Raw genomic sequence first — 27736 nt, forward strand, 5'->3', positions numbered from 1 at the left:
TTTCCACCAATAGGAGTCAGCTTCTGGGAATGGGCCCTTGGATTTCCATCTCACACCCATCTTGGCATCTTGCCTATCACCAATTTGCCATAGAATAATCTGGGCATTCAGAAACTAATGGACTGACATCTCCCAGCATAAACAGCATGATGACAATAAACACAAGGAGTCCATGTTAGAGTAAAAAGGCAGCTTGCTTTATTCTTGGGATATAGGTGGGGAGCAGGGGCATCCTGTCACCTCCAATATGAGCTTCACCGAGCCTGAGATGCACCAAAGAAGTGCCACATTTAAAAGTCACACAACCTGGAAGAGGTTCTAGTCACATCTCTACCTTCCTTTCACTGGGTCCAGACCTCCCAACTCCCACCAGGTCATCTCTAGGCTAGATAAGGTCTTCCCTGTTGCTCAGTGGGTTTGGCCTTCTTTGCTCAGGCCACTGAGAAGAGTGGCTCTTTTCCAGGTGGCATAGGACAGGAGTCAGCAAACTCCTCTTGGATGGACACTGTGCCCACAATCCCTGTGGTCTCACTCTCCTTCAGTCACTGAAGGGAGAGGTGGGCCCCGTGGGTAAGCCTTGAAAGCCAAGGCAGAGCCTCCCTGCTACCCCCAAGAAGAGGCTACCAGGACAGCTGCTTTCTATTCTTTCCCATTCCCTTCCTTTCCCTCCCACCCAACCCTCCCTCTCTCTTCCTCCCCCCAACCTCCTTCCCAGCCAGCACTCAGTGGGGTCCACCTTTGTCAGGCTGCCTAAAGGAGCTGCCAGCCCCCAGAGCAGATCCACAAAACAGAAAACAACTATTGGCAAGCACAGAAAAGGAGAAAAACCACAGAATTCAGGGTTGCCTTTGTCTACAAATAACTGCGGCTCCTAGAGGCGGGGAGAGGCCATGCTCAGCATGAAGCTGGACATTCTCTTGTGCTTAGGATATTCCACCTCACTTCTCTCTGCACTGACTTCCCTGTCTCCAAGAACATAACAAGAACACCATGTGTGCTCACACATGCACAGTCACAAAGGTGCCCTTTATGGGTATGTCCTCTATGCTGGCTGTTGGCATAGTTTCTTGGGGAGAAGGAAATAGGTGGAAGAGAAGTGTCCCTTCTTGGGGCTTTCTATTACCAAAGTCCTGTGCACACACACATATACAGGTAGGAGTGTGCATGAGCACAGCGTGCAAGCACACACATAGACACACACTAGATTCTAAGGGAGGGTGAGGGTCAGGCTCTCTATGCCTGGGTTGGGCTCCTGCTGGGGCAGGTCAAACAGTGGTGACAGAGAGGAGAGGGTTGTAGATCCTTTTTCCATCAGCTGAGCGTGCTCCGTGGGCCAGCATCTCCTGGATAGTGATCCAGTTATCCAGGATCTTCTTGTTTCGCTTCTTCATGGTTTTACGGTGGCTCAGCGCAATGATGTTGAGCTCAGGCTTGCTCTCCCCATTCTGCTGCTCCCTCAGACACTCCAGACGGCTCTGCATCATGAATTCACGCCGCTTCCGTTGCTCCCGGGCTCGGATCAGGTGTTGCTTCCTTTCTTCCTTGCTCCAGTAGCGGCCCATCTTCATCTCGCTTACTGCATCATCATCAGTGGTCATACCACTGCGCTCCTCTCGGATCTTCAGGGCCCTGGCCTTTAGCAGCCGATCTCGCACAGGCCGCTTGGCCACATAGCGGGTCCCATCACTTCGCACCTTCACCTTCCATTCCATGCGGGGTGCTTCAACAGCTGTAGCCACCACCCCACCTACCCGAGGACCACTAGCCAAGCTCAAGGAGCCATGACGCAGATCCTCCAGGGTGCGTGGTGGGGCCAACTGCACACAGCTGTGGTAATGCTCACTCTCCTGGCCACAATGACGCCTGGAGAGGTAAGGGCTGCCTTCAGGGCCCACACGCTCCAGAGTAACGCCTGTCTTGGTGCTGCGGCGGAAACGCTCCTCCGTGTGCTGTCTCCGGCCCACCTCGGGATCCCGAGAGAGTGATCGGAACTTGGCAGGGCTCCCTGGTGAAGGAGATCCCTTGGGGTGTGTGGTGACAGGAGGGCCAGAAGCGGTCCGGTTCAAGTTGGAATTGCCAGCAGCAGATCGCTTCATGGGGCTCTTGGGCAGAGGCTCTACAAACAGTGGAGTGCTACGGCAGCTCTCCCCAGTGTTGTAGGCACTGGTGCTGTCCTTGTCTGATTTCTCTGGAAGTTCAGAGATATCAGATAGCTCGTGCTTTTTGGGCTCACTGGCTGTCAGGTCATAGAGGCTCTCCTCCTCCAGCAGCCAGGCTTTCATACAGCGTTCCCGTAACTGCTGCATCTTCTGTGCCCGCAAGATGTTTCGGCACTTGAATTCTAGGTGCCGAAGCTCCTCCTCCAGCATGGCCATCTCATGGCCTAGGCTCTCATTGCGGTTGACATCTAGGGCACTGTTGCCACTGGAGGCCTTGGGAAAGAAGATGCCCAGCTGGTTGCCATTTTCCAGGTGGCACTTGATCTCTAGCAGCTCCCGGTAGCGTTCATATTCCTCATCGGTGAGCCCAGGCAGGTCAGCCACTCCCAGCCCTGCCCCTTCAGCCAGCAGAGAGTCCATGCTGAAGTGGAAGTCCCTGCTCTGCAGGGCATCCTCTTGCAGGCCAAACTTGCGCAGGCTTCCAGGGGTGTTGGTAGTGCTGGGGGGCTCATCTCCCAGCAGGTCATGTTCAGAGCTCTCTTCATTGCGGGTACTCTCATCAGTCCGGCCCACCCCACTGTCCAACTCCTGGCTGTTACTCAGGCCTGGGCCCCCATCAGGAACCCCCTTCTCATCATTTCCAGGCTGGGATAGAAATGACAAATACAGTCAGTTAGCTTCCCACAGAAAAGTGTGCTGCAAGAGGACTAGAAAGAAGTTCATGGCTTGTTCCTCTCCAGGCCTAGGTCGAACACCTACATTCCCTTTCTCCTTCCTCCCTCTCTCTCCCTCCCCAATTAGCAGGCCTTCCTCATTCCTCACCTGCTGGACAGGGGGTAGCTTCAGCTTCTGGGCACGAAGGTCCCCTTCATTCTCAGATCCAAAGTCATCTAGGAAGTCATCTCTGTCACTGTCTTTCCACCGCTTTGCTAGCTGCAGAGACAGATATGAGCTAGCCAATACTTTAAAAACCTCCCCAATGTACCTCCACTTTGCCCTAGGCAAACAGACTACCAGCTTTCCAGACAGAAAGCCTTCGAGGGGCTCTGTGTCATCCTGTCAAATGAACATACATACCTGGCTCTCGGGCCGGGCCACCAGCAGGGAGATGTTGGTATTTTCCTCCTGGCTCAGGATGGCCACTGCTTCTTCTCGGTTCTGGACATCCATTCCATTAATCTGCAGAGATCCAGGGGACAATCAACAAGAATGCTATCAGGGACTCTGGTTGTGCTAAGGACAGGCTCTTGAATTCTGGGAAAGTTTAAATAAGCAGAATGCATCAGGGGAAAGGATGGTCTGGCCTGTGTATGAGCACGTGTGCTCAGAGAATATGGGAGTAGAAGTGGAGGGAAAAGAGGCCAGGGAGGTGCTGACAGGGATAAATGGGAGCCACTCAGGATGGTTGAGCAGAACAGAGATGAGATTTGGCCAGGCTCCAGGGTAGAAGGCCAGGTTCTCAGCAGAAAAGATCTAGGAATGGGTTGAGGAGAGGGCAGGGCTGCAGCAGGGCAGGCATGGCAGCCTGACTTCAAGTGCTCACCTGGATGATTCTGTCTCCCTCACGGATCCGGCCGTCTTTGGCTGCAATGCTGTTGGGATTTACCTGCAGGACACATGCATCTTGGGGACATGGGCACCTATGGTGTCCTTTTCATCATGTGTGTATGTGTGGGGGGTAGCCTCAGCTTAGGGTGCTCCCAAAGCAAATGTCAGGCTTGCTCACTTTCCCACTTCACCTCAGAGTAGCATCTTCCAAGCTCTAGGAAGCAACAATGGGCCCAGGCAGTTTGCTCCCTCAGCTTGGGAGAAACAGGATGACCAGAAGCGGCTCCATAGTCCCTACCCAATACTTTGTTTTTACCTCTATCCCTTGTACTCTATATTCTTGCATCAAAGTCTTTCTTTTTTTCAGTGCTGAGGAACTGAATAAGCCTTGTGTATGCTGGGAAAGCACTTACCACTTAGCTATGCCCCAACTTTATTGAAGATTTATTTTAGTTCTTTGTATTTTCTGTTTTTTGTTTTGTTTTGTTTTGTTTTGCGTGTATATGCACAGGTGAGTGTAGGTACTTGTGGAGTCCAGAAGGAGTTGGATCCTCTGGAGCTGGAGTTAGAGGTGGCTGTGAGACATGTGAGTTCTAGGAATTAAACTCAGATCCTCTGGAAGAGCAGTAAGAATCATCCTTCCAGAACACCTCCTACACACATGCCCCTTTTCAAAACAGTCTCACTCTAACTAACCTCAAGCTCACAGAAATCTACCTAACTTTGCCTTCTGAGTGTTTCTGAGTTACCCACACGAGATTTGTTTTGTTTCTGAAATAGGGTCCTCTCATGCAACTTATGCTCACCTCACCTTAAACTCACTATGTAAGGTGACCTTGAACTCCTGACCCTACCAAGTGCTGGGATTACAGAGGCCTGAGCTACCATACCTACCTCAGAATTTTTTTTCTTGTTTTCTTTATTGGGGGTTGGGGGGTTGGGGCAGGAACTAGGCACTAGACATATAGTTAGATGCTTCTTCATAATGAAAATACATCAAGTCTGGGATGTTGTGGGCAGTGGGACATTTTCTGTTTGGAAGGGTAGCTTTAGTAGAATAGTGCTAGTAGAGGCGCTGCTGGATACATAGACATCTGCCAAAGGAAAGGGAACGGGGAGAGAAGGGCCCCACTAGGACCTTGCTGTCTGGGCACAGGTCAGCAGAACTGTCTCCCTGGACTGAAGCCATAGACACCTTGGCCTTGACACCTATAACCTACTGTGACACCTAGGGGGTAGTTAAAACCTCTGGGCAGCCCTAAATCCTGGACAGGCTTTGTGGAAAGAGCACAGAGCTAGGCTGGAATAGCTCTGGGGCTCTGTATGTCATAGCCTGCCACAGCACATCTCCATACCTCTCCAACGTAGATGCCCAGGTCTTCCTCATCATCTGTACGGTAGCACACCATCAGGCCCAGCTTGTCTTGGTGGCTGTTTTTACACAGCTCCACCTCCTGCCACAAGGAGTAGGGTAGGAAGTAGAGATATAAAGGACTGAAGTGTATGAGCAGGGACGCCTGCAGACTTGGCTGCAACCTTGGCCCAGACCCTTGCCCCTAGTATCCCCTGCCCTTCTGCTTCAGTTATCCGAATAGAGTATGCAACCCCTACCTTTGAGGGCTCCCTTCTCTTACCATCCTAAATGGTGTGAGTGTTCAGTGGTTTCCCTACCACGAAACACCCAAGACACAGATGTACAGGACACACAGAACACAGACATGCGTGGGACACAGAGTCATTGCCACAAAATACAGGAGGAACACACCACCTCACCCACACCCTCCCTGACTCAAGGGACTCTCTACCAGGAAGGGTCATGAGACCCAGCCACCAGAGGGCAGCAGAAGCCCAGCCTGTGCGGAGCTGCAGAAAGTGGGCCTGTGAAGACTCCTGCTGGTTGCAGATTCTGGCCTGGCTGGCTGACCAGGGCAGCCACTAGGCTCACCTCATACTCCAGCTCGTCCATTCGCTCTGCCTCCTGCGGGCCGCCCTCCATGAACTCCGCTGGGTCATAATACTCATGGCTGATGGGGGGGCTGCCCAGGAGAAGGGGGGGTCAGATGGGCCATCTGCTTCTTTGTCACCCTAGCCCCAGCTCCAAGCCGGCCAGTCCCAGTACAGTAAGCAGAGAACCCTGTTCTAAATGTACTCTCTAGAGAAAGTAGCCAAGCTTTTGCTTCTAGAACCCTTCTCTTTGATCTACACAAACGGTGTAGAAGGATTGGGAATGCTCTTATTAGAGGTCACAGGGGTCTGTCCTAAGGACTTAAGCAGGCACACCTAACTCTCCCCATCCAAGCTCCCAGACCAGGAGCTGACTTCTCCAAAGCTAAGTGCCCAGGCTTCCTCTGACACTGTAACTCACTCATGCAGAACCCTCGGGAGTTACCCAGGCCTTCTGAAGAGTGAGCGGCACTCTTCCACCTCCAGGGAGGGGTTGCCTTCCTTGCCCAAAGTTCAGACTGAATTCTCACTGCTCTATTGCCTGCTACCTCTCTGAACAAAAGGGTTCCCAGGACCACCTCCCTGCAGGCCCCGGTGGGATTAGCAGAATGAGTCAGTGCTGCTCACATGATCATGGCCACCAGGCCAGGATGAAAGGCCCTTCTTCCGACAGGGCCAAAGAAAGAAGCCGAAGAGAGATGGAGGAAATTCAGAGCAGGTGGAAGAATGGGACAGACAAGGGATGCAAGAAGATTCAAGGAGAGATACTTGTAAGGTGGCAGAGACAATGAACAGCAGAAGAGGAAAGAGGATGGAGTAGTAGCCACGTCCCGGGCACACAGGCTTCCCCTCAGTCTTTCCACCAGCTGGTGCCAAGCCTGAGGCCAGAGGCCTGGAGGTTTCTGAGCCTGAGTGCCACGGTCAGCTCTAGAGGTCAAGGAGCCTGCTTCCTGCCCAAGAGTGGCAGTTGAGTTGGGTCTCCCCCACCATGGCTAGAGCTGTAGCAAGCCGCCTGTGGGTCGCATGGGGACAGCTGCCCCAGGTGGCATCTCCTCTCTGGGGGCAGGGCCCCCAGGCCCTCCTGAAGGCAACTCACAGCTCAGAGAGGACGTACGGCTCCAAGATGCCCATGGGTGGGGTGGGCGGGTGCAGCTTGCCCAGTGCCATGATATGCTCGAAGGTGATGTCGGTCTGAGTGCCACTGTCCACCAGCTGAAGGTCATGGCAGGAGCTGTCCCCCCGCAGACGGGGGCTGCGTCTCAGCACCTGGATCACCAGGGGCTCCTTGGAGGCACGCAGGGCCTCTAGGGTTTGCTCCTGAGACAGCTTGGAGAGCTCCTTCCCGTTCACCTGTGGCGAAGATATGCCTCTGTGAGAACCCTCAAGAGCTGACTTCTCCCCTCTGGAGTTGAAAGCCAGCAGGACCCTGACCTGCTAACCAGCACCCAGATCAAGGAATATACACGTGATCTCCACCCATAGCCCTGGCTACCCCTGGTGCCTCCTTCCCAGGCAGACCCTATTTGTCAGCCTCCAAACCAGAGTTCTGTCTGTGTATTCCCTCAAAGCCAGGTGACGGAATATCTGTATAGGGTTCTGCCATCACCTCAAAACATCTGAAGTCCCTCCTCCATAAGGAACCATCCAAAGCTCTCTGGTCCTCCCTCCCATCAGGATGTGCTTCTCCTCTGGCAGTACTGAGGCCAGAGCTAGCATCTAGAAGATCCCTTGATGGTGGCTGAGACAAACTAGCCAGACTCAGTGAGTGTCAACTTGTGCCACCCAACACTGGGGCCAGGAAAACAACAAACCCAGGGAAGGGGTAATGGAGAAAACAGCAAAATATACAAGGAAATGGGCTATTCCAACTGACTTGCTGAACAGAAGCTGCCTCCTGACACAAAAAGAGCTGGAATTATAAAGTGTCCTCAAAAAGGTGCCAAATGGTGGATTTCACGAGGCCAGCACAATTTATTGGGTATTTGCTATGCTCCAGATTGCAGGCAGGGCCCCTTAAAGTGAGTTCCCCACCCCCAAATCCAAAGCCCTAGCAACCCTAAGGGAGACACAGGTATTTCCTCTGTTGAACAGATGAGGAAAGTGAGGCTCAGCCAGGTGAACACATTGAGTCAAGGAGAGCCTGTATAGTAGAGAAAATGAGGCGCAAGGGAGGGCACCTGAGAGAGAAGCAGGACTCAGAAGGAAAAGCAGAAAAGCAGAATGATAGGCAGGGGTATCTTTCAGACAAAAGCATGCTGAGACCCTGGGTAGGAAAGGGGAAAAAGGGTGGACAAGCAGGCAGGCAGGCAGCCTCAGCCTCAGCCTCAGTGTTGAGCAAGTATCCCTTGGCAGAAGGCTGACCTCAGCCCAGCCAGAATATGTCAAGCTCTGGAGAAGTTTGCTTTACTACTTAGGCCTTCCTTGGGTACAGGACAAAAATTAAAATAAAAAATAAAAAAAAAAGAAATGGGACATAAAAAACAGGTGCCACCAGAATTCAGGGCACTTGTCAAAAAGCTAGCAAAGAAGCAGGAAGCAGTTTCTGGAGATGAAAATGGCAGTTGCCAAAAAAAAAAAAAAAAAAAAAAAAAAAAAAAAAAAAATTCTGAACTGAGCAAGACCATACCCATTGGTCCCCACTGGGATGAGCATGAAGCTAGAGATCACCCCCACCTTGAAGGAAGGTAGGCAGCATCCTTGAGTAGGTGCAAAGAAACTGATGGGCCAAAAATAGAGGTGACACTTCCGAGGCTAGGGAGAACCACTGGGAATTTGAGGCCAGTCTGACATACATAGCAAAACTTTAAGTCCTGCCTCTCCCCCGACCCCACAAAATAAGAGCTGGGTATAGTGGCTTGTGCCTTTAATACAAGAACTCAGAAAGAAGAGGTAGAGGCAGGAGGATCTGGAGTTCAAAATTCATCCTTAGCTCCGTAAAAAACCAGTATGAGTTACAAAGAGACCCTTTCAGACATAGAAACAGGGAGGAAGATGGAAAAAGAAAACATACAAGTGAAAAGGCTAGTTTTCTTAGGGACCAAACAAGAGGGAAAGCACTTGGAAGGGCTCAGAGAGGACCCCTAGCTATGGTTGTGGCTCCATGTGGTTCTAGAGAATGTGGTTGTGAGTCTTTTGCTTTGCCTAGTTATCCCAACATTTACAACTCGGCAAAGATCCTGTGTCAAGCACTCAGAGCATCAGCATCCACCTGTTTCTCACAGACATGCCAAATCTGACTGCAATCTGTGCTGGTGGATGCAACATGACAACTGAAGCATCGGAAAGAGGGCCCTCCTTACTCAGAAACATCTCCCAGTTTCTCTGAATCCATGTAGTCCACACACTCCTGTGCTCTTTCATTATGTTCATTATGTCCTTATAGATAAATTTGTTTCCTCTGTCTCCTTTCTCCCCTGAACTTTCTTTTTTTTTTATTATTTCACTTTTTGTTTTTGTTTTTGAGATAGGGTCTTTATGTAGCTCTGGCTGTCTTGGGACTCACTATGTAGACCAGGCAGGCCTTGAAATCACAGAGATCTGCCTGCATGTACTTCCCAAGTATTGGGATTAAAGACATGCTCCATGTTCTAAAAACTGATTTATAAAAACCTCCATTTTTGTAGCAGGTCATGTATGTAATTCCAACATTTGGGAGTTTGATGTTAACCTAGGCTACACAAGGCCCTGTCTCAAAAAACGAAAGCACAAAATAACAAAAATTCCATTTTATCTAAATATAATAGAAACATCAGTCTCTTGTGAAACATTTTAAAACTCTAGGAAACCAAAACTGCTTGTGATCTCAGGGATGTATGGAATGTTTTACTCTGGTGGGCAGACTTTCAGTTTTCTTCTCTGTGTATTATGACGCAGAGGTAGATCCTTTAAATTCTACTGGCTAATTCCTACTATATAGCAAGAAGGTCATTTCCAGTTTTTTGCTATAATGGCAAAGGTCTATTTTGGAGTATTGTTCGTGTATCTTTGTATAATGGTTATCTATCACAATAGTGTGATAGATAAGTCTTTCTTGAAGTAGAATTATTAAAACATGTTTAAGGGAAACAGGTTAACACGTTTTCTAGGAAAGTGTTTTGTTTTTTTTTAATTAGATGGATGGGTGTGGTAGCACATTTAGCACTCAGGAGGCAAAGGAATCAGGACTTCAAGGTTAGCCTCCTTTCTAATATGGGGAATTAAGAGCTCAGTCTGGGCTATGTGTGATCCTGACTCAAAACGGGGGGAAGGGACAGGAAAGAGAGGAAGAGAGGGAAGGGGAAGGTCAGAAAAGCCCTGCATAGCCATGGAGGCCAGTTAGCAAGCAGGCAAAGGAATGGGGCTATGCACAGGACACCAGCCAAGATGTTTCAGGAAAGGCCTTTAACAGGATGTAAGGAATTGTCTCCAAAGCAGAGACTGGAGCCAGGTGTTAAAAACACATTAACATCAGCATTGTGACTGAGAAACTTGTAACTGAATGAATGGAATTAAAAACAAAGGCAATTAAAACTAAGCCTTCCGGCTCTCTAATTGCTTTACTACATTTTGCTATAGTCTGTGTGCTTGGCATTATTTCCCTTCTGTGTCTGGAAGTAAACACTTGAAGGTGTGTGGTTGCACATTTCTTCACACTGCTCAGTGGTGGCTTACAGTAGTGGGCTATAGCAGAGTGTTTACACCACAGAAATCAGCCAGTGTTCCAGCTCACTACTTAGTTTTGTTTTGTCACATCTGCTAGCTCACCACTACTCTTAAGTAGAAACAAAGAGGCAGAAGATATCAGAGATGATCTGGGGATTTTTGTATGGAAGGAGTTACTCTGAAAATCCCAGGGCAGGAAGACAAGAACAAGCACACAGTGGGATGTTCAGGTGACACAGAACTACAGGAATGCCTTTCTCCCTGGAATCATTAAGTTACCCAGCAGCAGTGTTACTATGGAAACCAGGCACAGGCACAGGGAAGAGCTTGCAGGGCAGGCAGGTGGGGGCTGGGAACACACAGTCTTAGTACCTCAGAAAAGGAACCATCAGAAAGAATGCCTATGACAGGCCAGAGGGATCTCTTGGCCCAAGTGGTAGCCATACCCTTTGGGCTCCTCTCTCCCTCTTCAGGTCATGATGATTCTCAAGAACTAGTGAGGGTAGATAGTACAGAGAGAAGGATAAAGAAGGATGTCTATTAGGATCCTTGGGACAGGAACACCAAACCATTAAAGAGCATGTATGTACCAACTAAAAGCACATTCCACACAAGAGCATGTGTAACAAGGAAGAGTCCTTCTAGAGTGAGTAGAAGCTCCTAATAAGATGGAAATACATGAGGCACTGTGCAAAGCAGGACAGGACCAATTACATGGTAGCTCTTATCCTCCATGAAATCCTGCCTGATCCACAACTGCTTTGAGGCATTTCTGACTTTCAGAGCGCTATTCTGTAAAAAGTATTCAGGCCTAGGAGTGTAGCTTAGCATGCATAAGGTTCTGGGTTCTACTTCCAGAGCTGGAACAAAACTGGCATAGAAATCCAGTTTTGCTTCCACCAACCTCCCCTTAGCACCTCAGACAGCAATATCCATGTGGTAGTTTGAAAAGGTGACCCCCATGTGTTTGAATGCTTGGCCCACAGGGAATGGCACTATTAGGAGGCATGACCTTGTTAGAGGAAGTGTGTCACTGTGGAGGTGAGCTTTGAGGTCTCCTATGCTCAAGCTAGGCCTAGTGGGGCAGTCTCCTGCTGCCTGTGGACCAAGACATAGAACTCTAAGCTACCTCTCCAGCCCCATGTCTGCCTTCATGCTGCCATGCTTCCTGCCATGACAATAATGGACTAAACCTCTGAACTGTAAGCCAGCCTCAATTAAATGTTTTCCTTTATAAAAATTGTTGTAGTCGTGGTGTCTCTTCACAGCAATAAAAACCTAAACTAAGACAGTCGAAATATTAGAACTCATCTGTAAGATCCTCAGGATGCCCTCTGTACTCACCTGATACAAGCTCCAAACATAGCAACAAGACCAGAGAGGTAATTGGAACAAAGCAAACACCCTGCCTTGGCAATGAGTGAACAGTGTATATGGGGTATAGGAAAACAGGATACTCCAAAGATTAAAAACTAGGAGAACAACAACAAAGCTATTTAGGAGAAAGGTAGTCCAAACCAGCCCAGTATTAGATGAGAAGGATGCCTGTTAGAATCCTTGGGACAGGGAACACCAAACCATTAAGAGCATATATGCACCAACAAAAAGCACATTCCAGACAAGAGCATGTGTGTTTTGGACTTAAAGCATTTTTATATCCAGGTCACATCAGACAAAAATGAGTTGGTCATTGGTATTAGAAGTACAGTACTCAGGCAGGAGTTGTACAATTTATGGAAGAGTATGTTTTTCTTTTGCTGAGGAATTAAGATGTAATTTCACTAAGTTATGTAGGCTAGCCTAGAAAGCTTTTGATCTTCCTGCCTCTACTAAGTACTGTGATTACAGGTACACACCATCACCTGATTTACACATACTTCTTTGTTTTCTTTTCCCAGGGTTTCTCTGTGTAGCCTTGACTGTCCTGGACTCACTTTGTAGACCAGGCTGGCCTTGAACTCACAGAGATCCTCCCTGACTGCTGAGATTACAGGTGTGAGCCACCTTGACTGGCCACTTCCTAAAGCTCTACTTCTTAAAGGCATCAGCAATAGAAGAAAACCTGCATGAAAATCAATACACAGAATCCCTCTGGAGAAGAGAGAGGAAGATCACGGTACATGGGTGGTTTCAGATCTGCCAAGAATACCTTTAAAAAGTGTGTCAAGAAGCTCTCAGGTCACTCAATCTGGAGTTCAGTCTTCACCATCTGAAGGTGGTTTCATCCACAAACCTGTTGTGCTTATTTTTAAACTATTTTATTTGGGGTGTTTAGGCCTCTACCTCTCTGCTACCAACCCTTTAACCCTAGGAAAGAGATAGAAGGTTAGTGGGAGAGAGGCCCCCCTGTGTTGCTGTTAATAGGTTGAAGACCACTGTGCTGTGGTCTATACAACTGAAGTATCAGGGCTGTATAGTGAAGCTCTGACTCAGAGAGAGAGAGAGAGAGAGAATGCTGGAGGGTGCATACTTGTAATCCCAGAGCTGAGGAGGTGGGACAGGAAGACGCCTCTGGGATTCACTGGCCAGCCAGTAGAACTGAATCAAACAATTGAGTACAAGTCAGATAAAATCCTGTCTCAAAAAACAAGGTGGAGGGCTAGAGAGATGGCTCAGTGATTAAAGAACACTGATTGCTCTTCCAGGGGACCTGAATTCAATTCCAAGCACCCACATGGCACTTCATAACTATCTGAAATTTCTGTCCCAGGGGTCAAGCACCCACTTCTGCCTCCACAGACACTGCATACATGTGTGCTGTGCAGATATACATGTAGGCAAAACACTCACGCAAGTAAGATAGAATTCGAGAAGGGAAACAGGACAGACAACAGAAGAGGGAGAAAACAGGGAACAGGACAGGAGCCTACCACGGAGGGCCTCTGAAAGACTACCCAGGAGGGTATCGAAGCAGATGCTGAGACTCAGCCAAACTTTGGATAGAGTGCAGGGAATCTTATGAAAGAAGGGGGAGATAGGAAGACCTGGAGAGGACAGGAGATCCACAAGAACAAGAAAACCCACAAGAACAAGAGAACCAAAATATCTGGGCCCAGGAGTCTTTTGTGAGACTGATACTCCAAACAAGAACCATTCATGGAGATAACCCAGAACCCCTGCACAGAAGTAGCCCATGGCAACTTAGTGTCCAAGAGGGTTTCTCAGTAATAGGAACAGGGACTGTCTCTGACATGAACTCAGTGGCTGGCTCTTTGATCACCTCCACCTCAGGGGGGGAGAAGCATTACCAGTCCACAGAGGAAGACAATGCAGCCAGTCCTGATAAGACCTGATAGACTAGGGTCAGATGGAGGAGGAGGAGGTCCTCCCCTATCAGTGGACTGGGGGAAGGGCATAGGAGAAGAGGGAGGGAGGGTAGGATTGGGAGGGGATGTGGGAGGGGGCTAGGATACAAAGTGAATAAACTGTAATTAATAAAAATTAAAATTAAAAAATTTGAAACAAAACAAAAAACAAGCCCAGGTACATTGGCACACTCTTATAATCCCAGCAATGACAAGTGGAAGAGCATCAAGAGTTTAAGGTTATCCTCAAATACATAAAGAGTTAAGGCCAGCTTGAGGTACATAAGATCTTGCCTAAAAGAAGAAGCAGAAGCAGAAGCAAAAGAAGAAGGAAGGAGGAGGAGAAGAAAGAGGAAGAAGAAGAAGAAACCCAAGTTGGAGAGATGACTCTGAAAGCATGAGGTTCTGAGCTCAAATCCCTAGTACCTATGTAAAAGCTAGTGGCAATAGCACACGCCTATAGCCCCAGAACTGGGGAATTGAGGCAGGTAGATCCTTGGAGGTTCACTGGCTAGTTCACTGAAAGTTGAAGAGTGATAGAAGAATTATATCTGGCATCCTTCTCTGGCTTCCACATGCATGCAAATAGGCACAAACACCAGTACACACACACATCCATGCAACACACAATGCATATACCAAAAAAAAAAAAAATTAAAAAAAACTACAAATTAAAAAAAAGGTGGAGGCTGAGAGATGGCTCTGTAGGTGTAATGACTAGTTTTGATTGTTAACTTGAGTACAACTGGATGGTTCTTTTGAAGTGGGAAGACCCACCCTAAACCTGGGCCACACCTTCTTGTGACAGATGGCCCACATAAAAGGACATGAAGAAAGGAAGTTTCTTCCTTGTTGCCTGATTGCTCTCACACTCATTGGCAAGCTTATCTATCCTGTGTTGAGGCATCCCTTAGCTGGCATTAGAAGTTGTTCAAAATTCCAACATGGACTGAAGATCATCAGCAGCAGCAGCAACAGCTCCCTCCCACCTCCAAAAAAAAGGAAGGAACACATGAGGGGGAAACAAAGTGTTGAAGTAGAGGGCACAGTCACCATCTCCATACATCATGCCACCAGACACTCCTCATTCCAGCCTGACTCAGTATTGCCTCCACACAGTCAACAGAATTTTGCCTTAAGGATATAAAATAGTCAACCTTCTGTAAGGTAACTAGAAAGGCCTTTGAGAAAAGGCATAATTCAAATTTACTTGCAAGGACATTTGCAGCAGTGTTATTATTATGGTAGAATACACCTAAGACAAAATTAGCCACTTTAAAAATATACAACCAAGTTGAACATGCATTTATTTTAAGCATCTGGAAGACAGAGGCAGGCAGATCTCTGTGAGTTTAAAGACAGCCGGGTTCACATAATGAGTTTTTGGCTAGCCAGAAGTATACAAGTACACAGTGTGACCCTGTCTCAAAAAATGAAAAAAAAACAAAACAAAACTATTTTTTTCATAAAAAAAATGTTTAGTGCATCTATAATGCTGTGCAGCTACCTGTATACCCCAATGCTATTTTATTTCAGGTTTAAATTACCTAGAGCATTTTTTTTTTCAGTTTTAAGGCAGGGTCTCTGCAGTCCAGGCTAGCCTTGAACCCTTCAACTCCTTGTCCTCCTGTCTCCATGTTTCCAATGCTGAGATTATGGGTGGATACCTGCTTTGTGAATAGAGGATAAGTGAGGAAAATGAGGTCCTAGATGTGCAATCTCCAGTGTCTATCAGAGGCACCCAGAGCGGACATCTTTTGATGAGAGTAGCCAATAGTCTCAGGGGCAAAGCACTGGTGATTCTTGGAAACTATTCTGAACATGGAAGGGCGGGGAGTTGAAAAGTAAGGCAAAGACCAGTGGCAGCTGCTTCTCTGTGGGGGCAGAGGGCTTGAAACACAATGCCTGCCCCACGATCAAGAATATAATTAAGCTAAGCAGTGGTAGCCCACACCTTTAATCCCAGAATTCAGGAGGCAGAGGCAGGTGGATTTCTGAGTTTGAGGTCTACAGAGTGAGTTCCAAGACAGACACAAAGAAACCCTGTCTTGAAAAAAAATAGACAATTGGAAAGGGGCAGACAGCTACACCCCTTAGCACTTGGCAAATGGACATGGACTCCAAGTCAGCTGGGATCCCCTGAGTTTAAAAAAAAAAAAAGTACATAAGCCCAACAGATAAATATGCTGTGATTCATGCAAAGTGGATTATTGTTCTACCGCAGAATAGAAAGATGAACTGCTGAGATGTGCCCAAACATGGATGGACCTTAAAAATGGTTTATATTAAGCAAAAGAAAGCAAATACAAAAGGCACATATTGTATGGCATTCCATTTAAATGGAACATCTCTATCAGGCAAATCCATGGGGACAGAAAACAGTGTAATGGTTGCCAGGAGCTGAAGGAAGGTAAGAGGGGAGTGGCAGTTTAATGGGTCTCAGTTTTCTTTGGAGGCAATGAACGTGCTCTGGAATGACAGTGCTAGTGGGTGAACATTGTGAATAGATGAAAAGTCACTAATAGCACATTTTGCATTAGATGTATTTTACCACAATAAAAGTGAAAGCTATTGCTGATATCCACAGAGACCAGGGATATCCTTACAAAAGAAAGGAAGGCTGAGGGACAACTCTAGGGTTGCTGCTTAATTGGAAATGGAAATGATTGCTTCCAACTATTTTTTCAGACATGATCTTACCTATCACATACTCTCTGTGTAGCATATATTTTTAAATTCCTGCTCCTCTTTTTTTTTTTTTGCCTTCTAAGTACTGAGATTACAGGCGGGGGTACCACATGGGGATAAGTGTGTTTTCCTGCTTGCAGCTTGGAGGTCCTGAGACCCACAAACATCTGCAGTGAGCCATTACACCTACACTTACTAAACAAGAGATACCAACTTGAGTATCCTGTAAGCATTGTTGCTGGAGTTTTTGTTTTTGTTTTGAGACAGGGTCTGACTTGTACACCTCTGGCTGTCACCTGAAACTCACTATGTAGACCATGCTGGCCAAAAACTCATAGCGCTGGGATTAAAAGACAGTGTCACTACCCCCCAATTTATTGTTGCTTGAAACGTGTAGTGTTGGCTGTCCTGGACTCCCTTTGTAGACCAGGCAGGCCTCAAACTCAGAGATCTGCCTGCCTCTGTCTTCTGATTATTGGAATTACAGGCGTGCACCACCGTGCCCAGCTGCTGTTGCTGAATTTAATTAGGAATAGTTCTTGATTTGACATCATGAGGAGGTGCCCATGAAATGGAAAAAAAAAAAAAAGAGGCCTTTGAGGGCACTTTTACAGTAACTGGTTGGGAAGAAAATAGAGTCATCAAGACAGAGAACCAAGGGCAAGAAACCAGACTTGGAGGGGGACAAGATAGATGGCGAAGAAACTGACCAGGAGAGACAGACCGTGAAGTTCAGTCTGAATAGGCATCGCCTTCTTTGAAAGCTTTTGCGGATGGATTAGGGCAACACGGGACACCTGCTTCCTTTTTTTTTTTTTTTTTTTTTTGTAGGTGTGGAGGGGTAATTTGTGTAGTGGGATAAATGCTGAAGAGAATTACTGAAGGAAAAAAATTTCTAAAGCTAGTGATGGGGAAGGGCTGAGGGACCAAGACCTTGAGAAGGTGGGGCCACACTGCGCAGATATGCAGGGGCCGCAGGAGCATTCGCCCCGCCTTCTGGATTCAAAGCTGCAGACAAAGAGATCGCGGCCGCAGCGGCGGAGGCGGCGGGCGGAGGCGGCGCGGCTGCAGAGGCGGCTGCCGTGGCAGCGAGGAGCAGGAAGATATCAGAAAGCCCCCAGCACCATTCCTGCACCTGTCCTCCGGGGCGGTGCCAGAGAGTGAGGGCCCCGAAACGGATCGCTTGGCGTTGTTCAGCCTGACTTCATTGAGCTCTGGGCTGGGATGCCTTCTAACTAGTCCCGGGTCTCCAGAAACACAGGGAGAGGTGGGGCCAAAAGAAAAGAGCCCTACCTTGGGATATCCTGCAAGGCCTGAGACTTCCTATTTGGCTTGAGAAATGGTCCTTTGCACTCATGGATAACGCAAGAGGTAGCCGGTGAAACTACATCATTTCTAAGGAACCCGGGTGCCACAATCAGTCTGCTTACCCCACTCTTCAGATGAGTAGTCTGAGGCTGGGGAGAAAAGAAACCGGAAGTTAGCATCCAGTTCCCACCCTGTTATGTTGTGCAGAACTTTGTCTTCTACCTTTACATATGTTCCAGTATCCTGCCAGACCCAGGTGTTTCCTACATCCAGGACAGCCCCAAAGCACCTACGACAGGTGTTCCAGTCTGACCTCACAGACTTCCATCAAGCTAGACCGGCACTTTCCCTCCCAGCCACCAATGTTCTCACACGCCCCGGACAGCATCAAAACAGCCTGTTCTTCCTGGACTTGGCCAGCATTTTAGCCTTTTGACCTCCCTATAGGCCCCCAGTGTCAGCAGGAAGTAACCAGAAGAGAATCTATGCCCGTTATTCACTTATTATTAACAAAAGGCTGGGATGGTGTGCTTCAGGCCGAAGACAAGTAGCTCCAGGCTCTCCTAGCATTCCTCAGTCCCCACCTGCTGCAGTTCATGGCTGGCAACTCTCTACTGGCAACATTTTACCCTGAACTTTTCAGGGCAGGGACTTCCCCTCCTCCTCTTAACCATGTAATCTGGATATTTTGTTGCTATCATTTTCTCTTTTTCTCACTCCCTTGCATGGCAACCGACAGCTGCTTCCAATGAACCTACATTTATATACTTCAACTTGCCTTACATGACAAGCAGCCCGAGCTCTTCATTTTTTTTTTTAATTAAACAAAAAGGGAGGAATGTTATGTTGTGCCAGCAATTCAACTGGCCTTCCCTTAGGGACCGCTAGGGTCCTGACAACGTCCTATGTCCGTACCTGTGTCCTATGACATCATCTGGGCCAGGTACATAGTGGCCTATCAGCCATTCCCCTTCTCTCTTACTCTCTTGCTCTTGAACTCTCCCCCTCTCGTGCTCTCTCCCCTGTCTCTGTTGGGGTGCTCCTCCCTGCCATGCCTCTCTCGCTCTCTTCCTCTCTCTCACCTTTCCTCTTTCTCTCTCCATCTCTAGCCAATAAACCTCATTGGATTTAAGATTGGTTGTGTGCATGGCATTTTTATATAAATACTGACACACCACCTGCTGGCTATCAGTTCTGCTCTCTGGAGTATACAAGAGATAGCCAGGAAGCAGCTTCCTAGACCCAGACAGATGTTACTGAGATGGCAAAGTGAGCATATCAACAGAATGAAAATAAATCCCAAAGAAACACAGAAGGTCCTCAACATTCTGGCTCTTATCCCCCACAGTGGCCCAACAGAAGTTCCCATTTATGTTTTCCTAACTCTGGGTTTCAAAAACTGTCAAATTGCAAGAAGGATAAACACCTGCATATTTCCTTAACCTAGATCTTCCCAGAATGCACACCTGGTCTCACTCAGATATTTTCAGAAGCATTTGAAAGCCAGACTAACACTGCATTCACTTTATCATGTAATTTACCACAGACCCCATCTGACACTTCTGAATCTTGACAATTGTACCATGATAGGAGCACACATCACTTTTTAAAAAAGATTTATTTATTTATTATGTATACAATGTTCTGTCTGCATGTACACCTGCACACCAGAAAAGAGCACCAGATGTCACTATAGATGGTTATGACCACCATGTGGTTGCTGGGAATTGAACTCAGGACCTCTGGAAGAGCAGCCAGTGTTCTTAACCTCTGAGCCATCTCTCCAGCCCATACACATCACTTTTGCCCCTTGTCTACTTTAGTTTTTCATTTCACCTTTCATTATATGGGGTTCCTGGCAGAGTACTTACATAATAATATTCCAAAATCTACACTTGCTGACTTGTTTTGTGATGAAACTCAGGTTAATCATTTTGGCAAGAGCACCAGCCATGTGCTGACACAGAATCCTCACTTCTGCCCAACTTCATTACATAGTCAAGGTAGTGGCCGTGGATCTCTCCCTCATAAGATGCCCTTTGTATGACAGGGTCTTGCCAGGAAGGCCAGGCTAGCCAGCCTCCTGCCTCTGCTTCTCCAGTCTTGGGGTTACACACTGTACCACTATACCTGCATAAAGATGAACTTTTTCTTTCTTATTCACAGTCACAAGGGGCTGACTCTTGCCGAAGTGGGTTATTCCACTGGTGGCTAGGAAAGGCCTTCATTTCCAGCATGGACACAGCAACACATTTGACCCACATCTGCCAAGCTGGGAAAGGGTGTGGCTGCTCACCACTCTCAATCTCATCCTTTCCAGCCATCTCTTCTGAACTCGAAGGAATGTGGGTGGTAAAAAGAGAGGGTCAGCTGCACATGGAACAGAAGGCTAGACTGGGCCACTTAAGGCCTGAGTTAAGGCAGTTAGGCAATGTCCTCTGGTAGTGCTGGTTTTGTAATGTAATAGGTTTGTGGTGAAGTCTTACCATTTATTTGTGAAAAACAAAAACAAAAATAACATTTCCCCACTGATACTGATATAATGTGAGGCTTTCACTGACCTCCAAGTTCCTATCTGAAGCCCTCATATCAAGAAAGCAGTTTAAGCAGTTTGTGAGAAGAAAATGCAAACTCCTACCCTCATGCCCCCCCCCACACCTTTCTAAATGCCAGCTGTCCCTCCACAATTCTGTAGTCCCACATGAGAAGCAGACAGGGAAAAGGAATGCCCTATATGGTTAATAGCAAACTTCCTGAAACCATGTCCTTTGGGTGTTTGTTCAGTTTTCCTGTGTGCATCATAAATGTTAGGAGTTGGGAGCCAAAGATACCACCACCTCCTGCTAGCTTAGCAAAGCAAAGGCAAGTTGCACAGCTAGCCATAGCCAGAATAATGTTATCTGCTTCAGGCAATAGTGAAGATCAGACAGAATGCATTGTGAGAAGGAAGGTAGCTTGGCATCTAGTCCTGCAACTTCTTAAACATGTTCCTTCTGTGTAAATGTCAAAATATATCTCTACTGTTATCCCCCTCCTAAGTCACCATGCATGCTATACTTTCTCACAATTTTGAAGCCTTTTCCTTTGTTTTTTCTCCCTTTTCTTCCACATTAGAGAAACTCAGAATAAGGTAAGTAAGACAGTCTTTTGTCACTGAATGTTTAAACAGGTCCTGTTCTGTGTCTTAAGAATTTAACTGAATGGGCTAAAGCAACAATGACTTACTTCTACCTCCTGTATCCCAAGGGACCCAGTGTTGATAATGAAGGAGATTACATGCAAGCTGCTTCCATCAGCTCATCTACCATAAACAAGTGCTCTTTTATCCATACATAGCAAGTTGGGAAATTGAGGCACCCAGCCACCCAGGCACTTTCCCACAGGTAAGGGTTGAGGGCAAAACCACTCTTCCCTGCTACCACATCAACCTGACGGAGGAAAAGGAAAGAGACTGTGGAGATAGATACCCCACAAGTCACAGGGCTGCGAAAGAACATATTACCTGGGGTGTACATGTGCAAACATCAAGTTCTGAGTTTTGAAGTTTACTGAGTTTTGAAGATTACCACATGGTAAGTGCCTGTAGAATGTGAAGTGCAATAGTTTTGTATATTATGTGTACATACTTGCAAAACCATTGAAACAGAGACAATGGTAATTGGTGCCATAACCAAGGATCTGAATATCCCTGCTGCCCCAGTTGCCCTGCAACTGCTAATAAGCTTCTGTCACAATTTATTTCAATGGATCACACAGCCCTCAGAATAAAGAGGTAAAGAGTTAAGGATGTAGTTCAGTGGGTAGAGTACATTTGCCTAGCATGTACAAGACCCTAGCTAGGTTCAGGTCCCAGAGCACATAATAATCTGTTCTTTGATATCAAAGCCTGAGGGATGAGTCTCACCTACATATTTGAGACAAGCCTGTGCTACAGACTGACCTATCAAAAAATAAGGGGGTGCTGGAGAGATGGCTAAAAGGTTAAAAGCACCGGCTGCTCTTCTAGAGGTCCTGAGTTCAATTCCCAGCAACCACCTGGTGGCTCACAACCATCTATAATGAGATGTGCTGCCCTCTTTTGTGGTGCAGGTACACATGCAGACAGAATATTGTATAAATAATAAATGAATATTTTAAAAAAGAGGGGGCAGGGAGAAATCCAGAGTTCAAACGCATTCTCAACTACATAGAGGTCAAAGCCACCCCAGACTATGTGGGGTGAGTAGGGAAACCTAAAAGATGATCTGCACCTGCACTCTATTCCAGGAACATATATAGTAAAAAAACAAACAAAAACAAAAAAAAAAACAACTCCTGAAAGCTGTTCTCTGATCCCCACACATGCATCCTCACACACACAATGTAAGGGGAAAAATGTAAAACTGATAAAAGAAAAATTCTTGGGACAATATTACAAAGCAGTTGACTCTGTATGGAAGATAGCTGTTACAATTCAGTGGTCCTTTTTCCATTCATTCCCTCCAGTGATTTCCCTTTTTGTCTTGTATTTTACAAGCTTATTTCCTCCTGTACCCCATTCAACCTGCTTAAGTGTGCTAGAAGGACACAATTGAAATAATAGACATGGTCATCAGGTTCTAACACACTGTTCTAAGGGGCCTGTAACAGATCTGATCAGTCAAATAGATAACAAAACTACACAATCATCTCAATATGACAGAAAAAAGCATTTGACAAAATAACAACCTCTCATTATAAAAATTTAACAAACCAGGGACAGAAAGGAGCTTCTTCAACCTGCTAAGCCCAATATTCTGAGACAGGAATATAAAGAGTTTGAGGCCTCTATTCCATAACATGATCCTGTATAATAATAATAATAATAATAATAATAATAAAGAGCAGGGGTTCGAGAAATGGCTCAGCAGTTAAAAGCACTTGCTTTCTTCCAGAGGACCCACATTTGATTTCCGCACCCAAAATGTAACTCAAAATTGCCTGTAACCCTAGTTCCAGGGAATGTTATGGATGGCTAGGGGAACACCAAGGGATGCATGTGATTCACAGACATTCATCCAGGCAAAATACCCTTACTGGTAGAAAGGTGAATGCTTTTCCCTCTCACATTATAAACGAGGATGTCTGCTTTTACCACATCCAATCAGCACTATAGTAGAGGTTCTAGCCACAACAGATTGGCAAGAAAAAGAAAATGCATCCAGACTGGGAATAAGTAAGCTTGTTTCTATTTGTCAAGGATATAATCACAGTATATAGAAATGTCCTAAAAATCCACTAAAAAGGGTTTAGAACAAATGAGTTAAGTAAGACTGCAGAATACAAGATCAGTGTGTAAAGGTCAGTGGGAGAGACTGGCATTGTTAGCTCAGTGGTATAGGGCTGGTCTTGCTTATGAAAGGTAGTAGGTTCTACCTCCACCACTAAAAAACAAAAATGAAACTTAGAAAACAATTCCAAGCCTGGCAATGAGAAGTCCAGGCCTGACACCCCCCCCCAAAAAAAAGTCATCAGTCCCAGGTACTGAGCCATAAGTCACCAATTCCAGGAACAACACCATAAAGTTCCCTACCCAAGGAACAGCCTGAGCCTAACCACAAGAATGGGAAGGTATCTTATCTCAGGGTGGGGCATCTGTGCTGGGCAGCCCACTGACCTTGTAGTGGAACATTCATGGCACAGAAAAGACCTAACATTCTTGAGGACTATAGATAGCTCGCTCAATGTTAGTTATGTCAGTTAGCAATCACTTTGTAACAAGCTTGAATGAATATCACCCAATCATGTAACTGCTAAGCTGGGCACTGCTGGTTCTGGTTCAGACCCCAATAAAAACCCTGCCATGCAGCTGCTCGGGGCTCTCCTCTCTGATCCACTGTGCTGGAGACTGAGATGAAGCCCGAATAAATCTCTTTGCTCTTACATATGTGGTCTGGCTCCTGGTGGTCTTTGGGGATCCTAAGATCTGGGCATAACAGCATATTGGCTCATGTACTTGAGAATTTGAAGTAGGAGGACTGTTATGAGTTCAAGCTCAGGCTGCTACATAAGTTCTTGACTGGCCTATGAAACAACTAGGCTGCCTTAAAAAGAAATTCCACTTACAATAGCATCAAAAAGAATAAAATACTCGGGCTAGAGAGATGGCTTATCAGCTAAGCACATTGGCTGCTCTTGCAGAGGACCTGACTTAAGTTCTCAGCACCCACATAGCTCAAATGTTTGTAATGTCAATTCCAGGAGTCCCTACAGTCACAGGAATTTTGATGCCTTCTGTGGCCTTTTAGGGCACCAGGCCACCTGATATATACATTTGTGCAGGCAAAACACTCATATACAACTAAAAATAACAATCAAATATTTAACAAAGAAAATATAAGCCATATTTGAAATAAAGATTTGGCCCAAATAAACAGGCAATATTCTACAATCTGAACTATGGATTCAATGCCACCCCACCAAAATCCCAGTTTATTTTCAGAAAACAAGATGATCCCAAAACTCAAGGGGACAAGGGACCCAACAGAGCCAAAACAATCTTAAAAAGAGTTAAAGATGGAGGACTAACTACTTCTTAAGTTCAAAACTTCCTAGAATGTGCATAAAGACAGCCACTTGTGCAAAGTGATATGTAAATGGACAACAAACACAAGAAAAGATGACTTACAGCACTTAGCCAACAGATAGGCAAATCATCAAATCTGCAATGAGAGCTTGGGAGTATGGCTCAATAGTAGAGTTCTTGCCTAGCATGTGTAAGTCCTTGGATTCTATCCCCAACATTATATCTGAGCAAACAACCCACAAAACATGCTACTTTATCACCAGAAAAAAAAAGTGTTGACAAGCATGTGGAGAAATTGGAACCCATGTACATTGCTGGTATTAGTGTGAAATGGTACCATCACTGAGAAGTAACTGTACTTCTACTATAAGTTACCATATGATCCAGCAACTATGTCTTTACGTATTACTCAAAAGAATTAAAAGCAAGGATTCAGACATTTATATACCAGCATTCATTGTATTATTATCCACAATAGCCAAAAGCACTGAAATGCACTCTGCTCTGAAAAGATACATTGTAGAGCCTGAGAATTTTATGTCAATAAAGCTATGATTTTCTTTTAAGTTCTAGTGTGTCATGGTGAGAAAGTCTCTACTGACAAGTTGTGGAGGCCATGAGTCAACAGGGATGAAGTCACTTTGAAAGAGACAGGGAAAAGGGCACTCAATAAGGGGAAAGCACAATTGTTTAAGGATCTCAGGAGGCAGAAAAGGGATACTGGAAACTGCCAGGGTTTTCAGGACAAAAGCTGCCTTCTGCTCTGGTAGGGTCAGGCTTAAAGCAAACTCCTTTAGGCCTATGAACATCCCTTTCCCATAAGCTCCTCACCTGGGCTACCTAACAGCTTTCACTGCTTTCCCTCCATTGTTTCTATATTAATTCCTTTTGTTTTTAGTTAATTTGAAAGGGTAGCTCTGCCTTTAAAAACTATCTGGACTCAAACTGTGCCAAGGAGAACCACAAAAAAATAAAATTTTGTGTTCAAACATTAAAGACTATCATCTTGGTCGGGAGTAATGGTGCATGCCTGTAATCCCAGCACTCAGGAGGCAGAGGCAGAAGCAGAAGCAGGCAGATCTCTGTAAGTTCGAGGCCAGCCTGGTTCACAAATCGAGTCCAGGACAGCCAGGTCTGTTACACAAAGAAACCCTGTCTCGAAAAAAAAAAAAAAAATTAGCATCCCATTGGGCCTGAACACAGAGGATGAAGGTTGCTCTCTAGTGGCCTCCCTTCTAGCTAGCCATCTAGCTGAGGGCCAAGTTCTTTCTGTAAGAGGCTGGGCTCTCTTTTAAGTAAGAAGTTCAGCAGAGACTTCCCCCACGTCACCTAAATGGAGGCAGCCCTAGTTCTGAAATCCAATGGGTTCTGCGAAGTCCCTTTTATGGGGTCCAAGCTAGGTCATTCCAGATTTTTATTCCACTAGAGTGGCAACAGACAAGTGAGAGCTCCAAACATTGGGAACAAGAGGAGAAACAACAGCGATGGGACAGGTTTGGCTGAGGGTAAGAGACCACACAGAGTCAAGTTGAGGAGACCAGAAAGGACAGCAGGCTTGGACAAGACCTCCCCAACCTGGCCCTCCATTCCCACCCTTTCCTATTCTCTATTACGGTAAGAACGCTGGATTGCCAAAGCCACTTCAATACCACCCCACTACTCTGATTGACACCATCTCCCCTACTACTCCTGCCACATTCCTGGAGGGAGTTTCTTCTATTCATCCAGCAGCCTACAGGTTCTCCCCACGCCAACACCTGAATGCACTTGTACCCTGGTTCTAATCAACAAGCTCAATACCTGAGGCACAAGTCACTAAACTCACCTGCCTGCACCCACTTCCGCTCCTGGTCCCTACTCCTACTAACCTCTTGACACTTAGCCCTAGTGCATCTCAGTGCACATCGGGACACATTTCACTAAACAACTCTCAGGGTGCACACAAAAAGTATACACGCGCGCGGGGCTGTTGAGCCTCCGGGCACACACAGACGGGGCACAGGCACGCACTCACGTAGTCACGCCACGCACAGGCAAGGAAACCCCACTCGTGGCTGAGGGGCTGGCTCAAGGTGCGAGCATGCCGCAGAGTGTCACCTCTCGCCCTGCACGCGTCGCTTGCAACGCCCTCCTTGTCCCCACATTCCAACAGGCCAAAGTGGATACGAAAAGGCAGAGCGCGTGCTGGACACCACCAACCCCCAGCATCACCCACTCAAGATGCCCGAGGCCTCGGAGCTGATAGGCGTGACCGGGTCAGACCAAAGAGTGGGTGCAAGAAGCTATGTATTGAGGTTAGCCTGCCAGGACCGGGATTTGTCCTCTGCCCTACGGGCGCTCCACTGCTTCTTAGGCTCTGGGTCCAACTAGGGGAACAAGTGCCCGGAACTCAGGCCGTTGCTATGCAACCTCCATCCCGAGCTCTGAGCGCCTCGAGGTCCTGGGACAGAATCCTAACTTCCCACCCGGGCTGATCTGGACACATGGTTCATGGTCCTTATGTACTCGAAGTACCAGGTGATGTGCCTCGAACACCTAAATCCACCCCTTTCTTCCCATCCCTGGATGGTTCCCACAGGGCGCCAGCACCCAGCAACCCATAATATGAGGGTGAGATTGGCTCCCTACCTTTTCCTTTCCGGGCCCTCTGGTCCTCCCACACCTGTCTCTCCGACGACTCCACCAGGCCCTCCCTGCGCCCCTCGACCCAGCAGCCTAGGCGCCCTACCTGAAGCATCACTTTGTACTGCTCCTCCGGTTTCTGGACCACGCACATATTACATCCCATGGTGCTGGTTGGCGAGTGAAAGAGGAGAGCGGGAAGAGGAACGCGGCTTTCACTGGCCAGTGCGTGGGACCATAGGTCCCGGGCCCGGGCCCGGGGCCATAACCTACCGCGGGGGGGCTGAGCCGCCTAGCGGGGGTGGGGGGCACGCCCCCAAGAGGAAGACAGCTCCACGCCCCTCGACTTAACTCTTTGCTGGCCAAGGCCAGACACAGGCATGCTCCCTCGAACCCAGCCAGGGAAAAAAGGGCTGCGGGGGATGGGCGGGCGCGCCGGGCGTTGCCTGGCTACGCCCCCCCACCCCAAGGAGGCGCGGGAACGCGCCTGGCCGCTCGGGCCGTCAAGGGCCGTGGGCCACACGCCTCCCCGCCCGCGGGGCCGGCCGCTGCCGCTGCCGTTGCCGCTGCCGTCTCCGGTTCCCGCCCATGGCCATCAACCCCAGGAGTCCAGCCTCCTGGCTTGGCGCCGCGGCCCGGCCCGCCGACCGAGGGACTGCGAGGCCCGCGCCAGCTGTAGCCGCGCAGGGTCCCGCTTCTCGGGCTCGCGGCGCCTTCTCAGAGCCTGGCCAGCAGCCGGCCGCTGGTCTCCAGCTCCTGCCTGGGACGCAGGGAACGCGCGCGCGCCCGCAGCGGCAGCGGGGGAGGTGTGCGGGGACCGGGCGCACGCGCGCGGGAGAAGCAGAGGATGGGTGCGGGCGGGAGCGGCAGGGGCCCGCAGGAGTCGGCGCGGGAACCTGAGGGCGGGGCCTGGCCTGGGTGGCAACCATCTGGGAAGCCCCAGGCACCCTAAGACGGCTAATCTAATGGCGAGGTGC

The 27736-nt window shown here is 47.6% G+C and overlaps 1 protein-coding gene across 5 annotated transcripts; it reads right to left on the reverse strand.

Moving 5' to 3' along the window:
- Window positions 1–175: 175 nt before the first annotated feature.
- Window positions 176–27546, reverse strand: Pdzd4 (PDZ domain containing 4). Of its 5 annotated transcripts, none has more exons than XM_060375792.1 (9): window positions 26866–27546; window positions 17716–17742; window positions 6766–7001; window positions 5653–5743; window positions 5063–5161; window positions 3703–3765; window positions 3237–3338; window positions 2982–3092; window positions 176–2804 (listed from the first exon to the last, which is right to left on the reverse strand). In XM_060375792.1, exons 1-9 carry the CDS (start codon window positions 26923–26925, stop codon window positions 1266–1268), a joined length of 2328 nt encoding a protein of 775 aa, XP_060231775.1. In that variant the 5' UTR covers window positions 26926–27546; the 3' UTR covers window positions 176–1265. The 5 variants fall into 5 exon arrangements, with proteins under 5 accessions (XP_060231775.1, XP_021512079.1, XP_060231776.1 ...); XM_021656404.2 differs by having other exon boundaries at window positions 6748–7001; XM_060375793.1 differs by lacking the exon at window positions 17716–17742.
- Between the last annotated feature and the right edge of the window lie 190 nt (window positions 27547–27736).

The sequence above is a fragment of the Meriones unguiculatus genome, chromosome X (assembly GCF_030254825.1).
Source record: "Meriones unguiculatus strain TT.TT164.6M chromosome X, Bangor_MerUng_6.1, whole genome shotgun sequence".
Taxonomy (NCBI): domain Eukaryota; kingdom Metazoa; phylum Chordata; class Mammalia; order Rodentia; family Muridae; genus Meriones; species Meriones unguiculatus.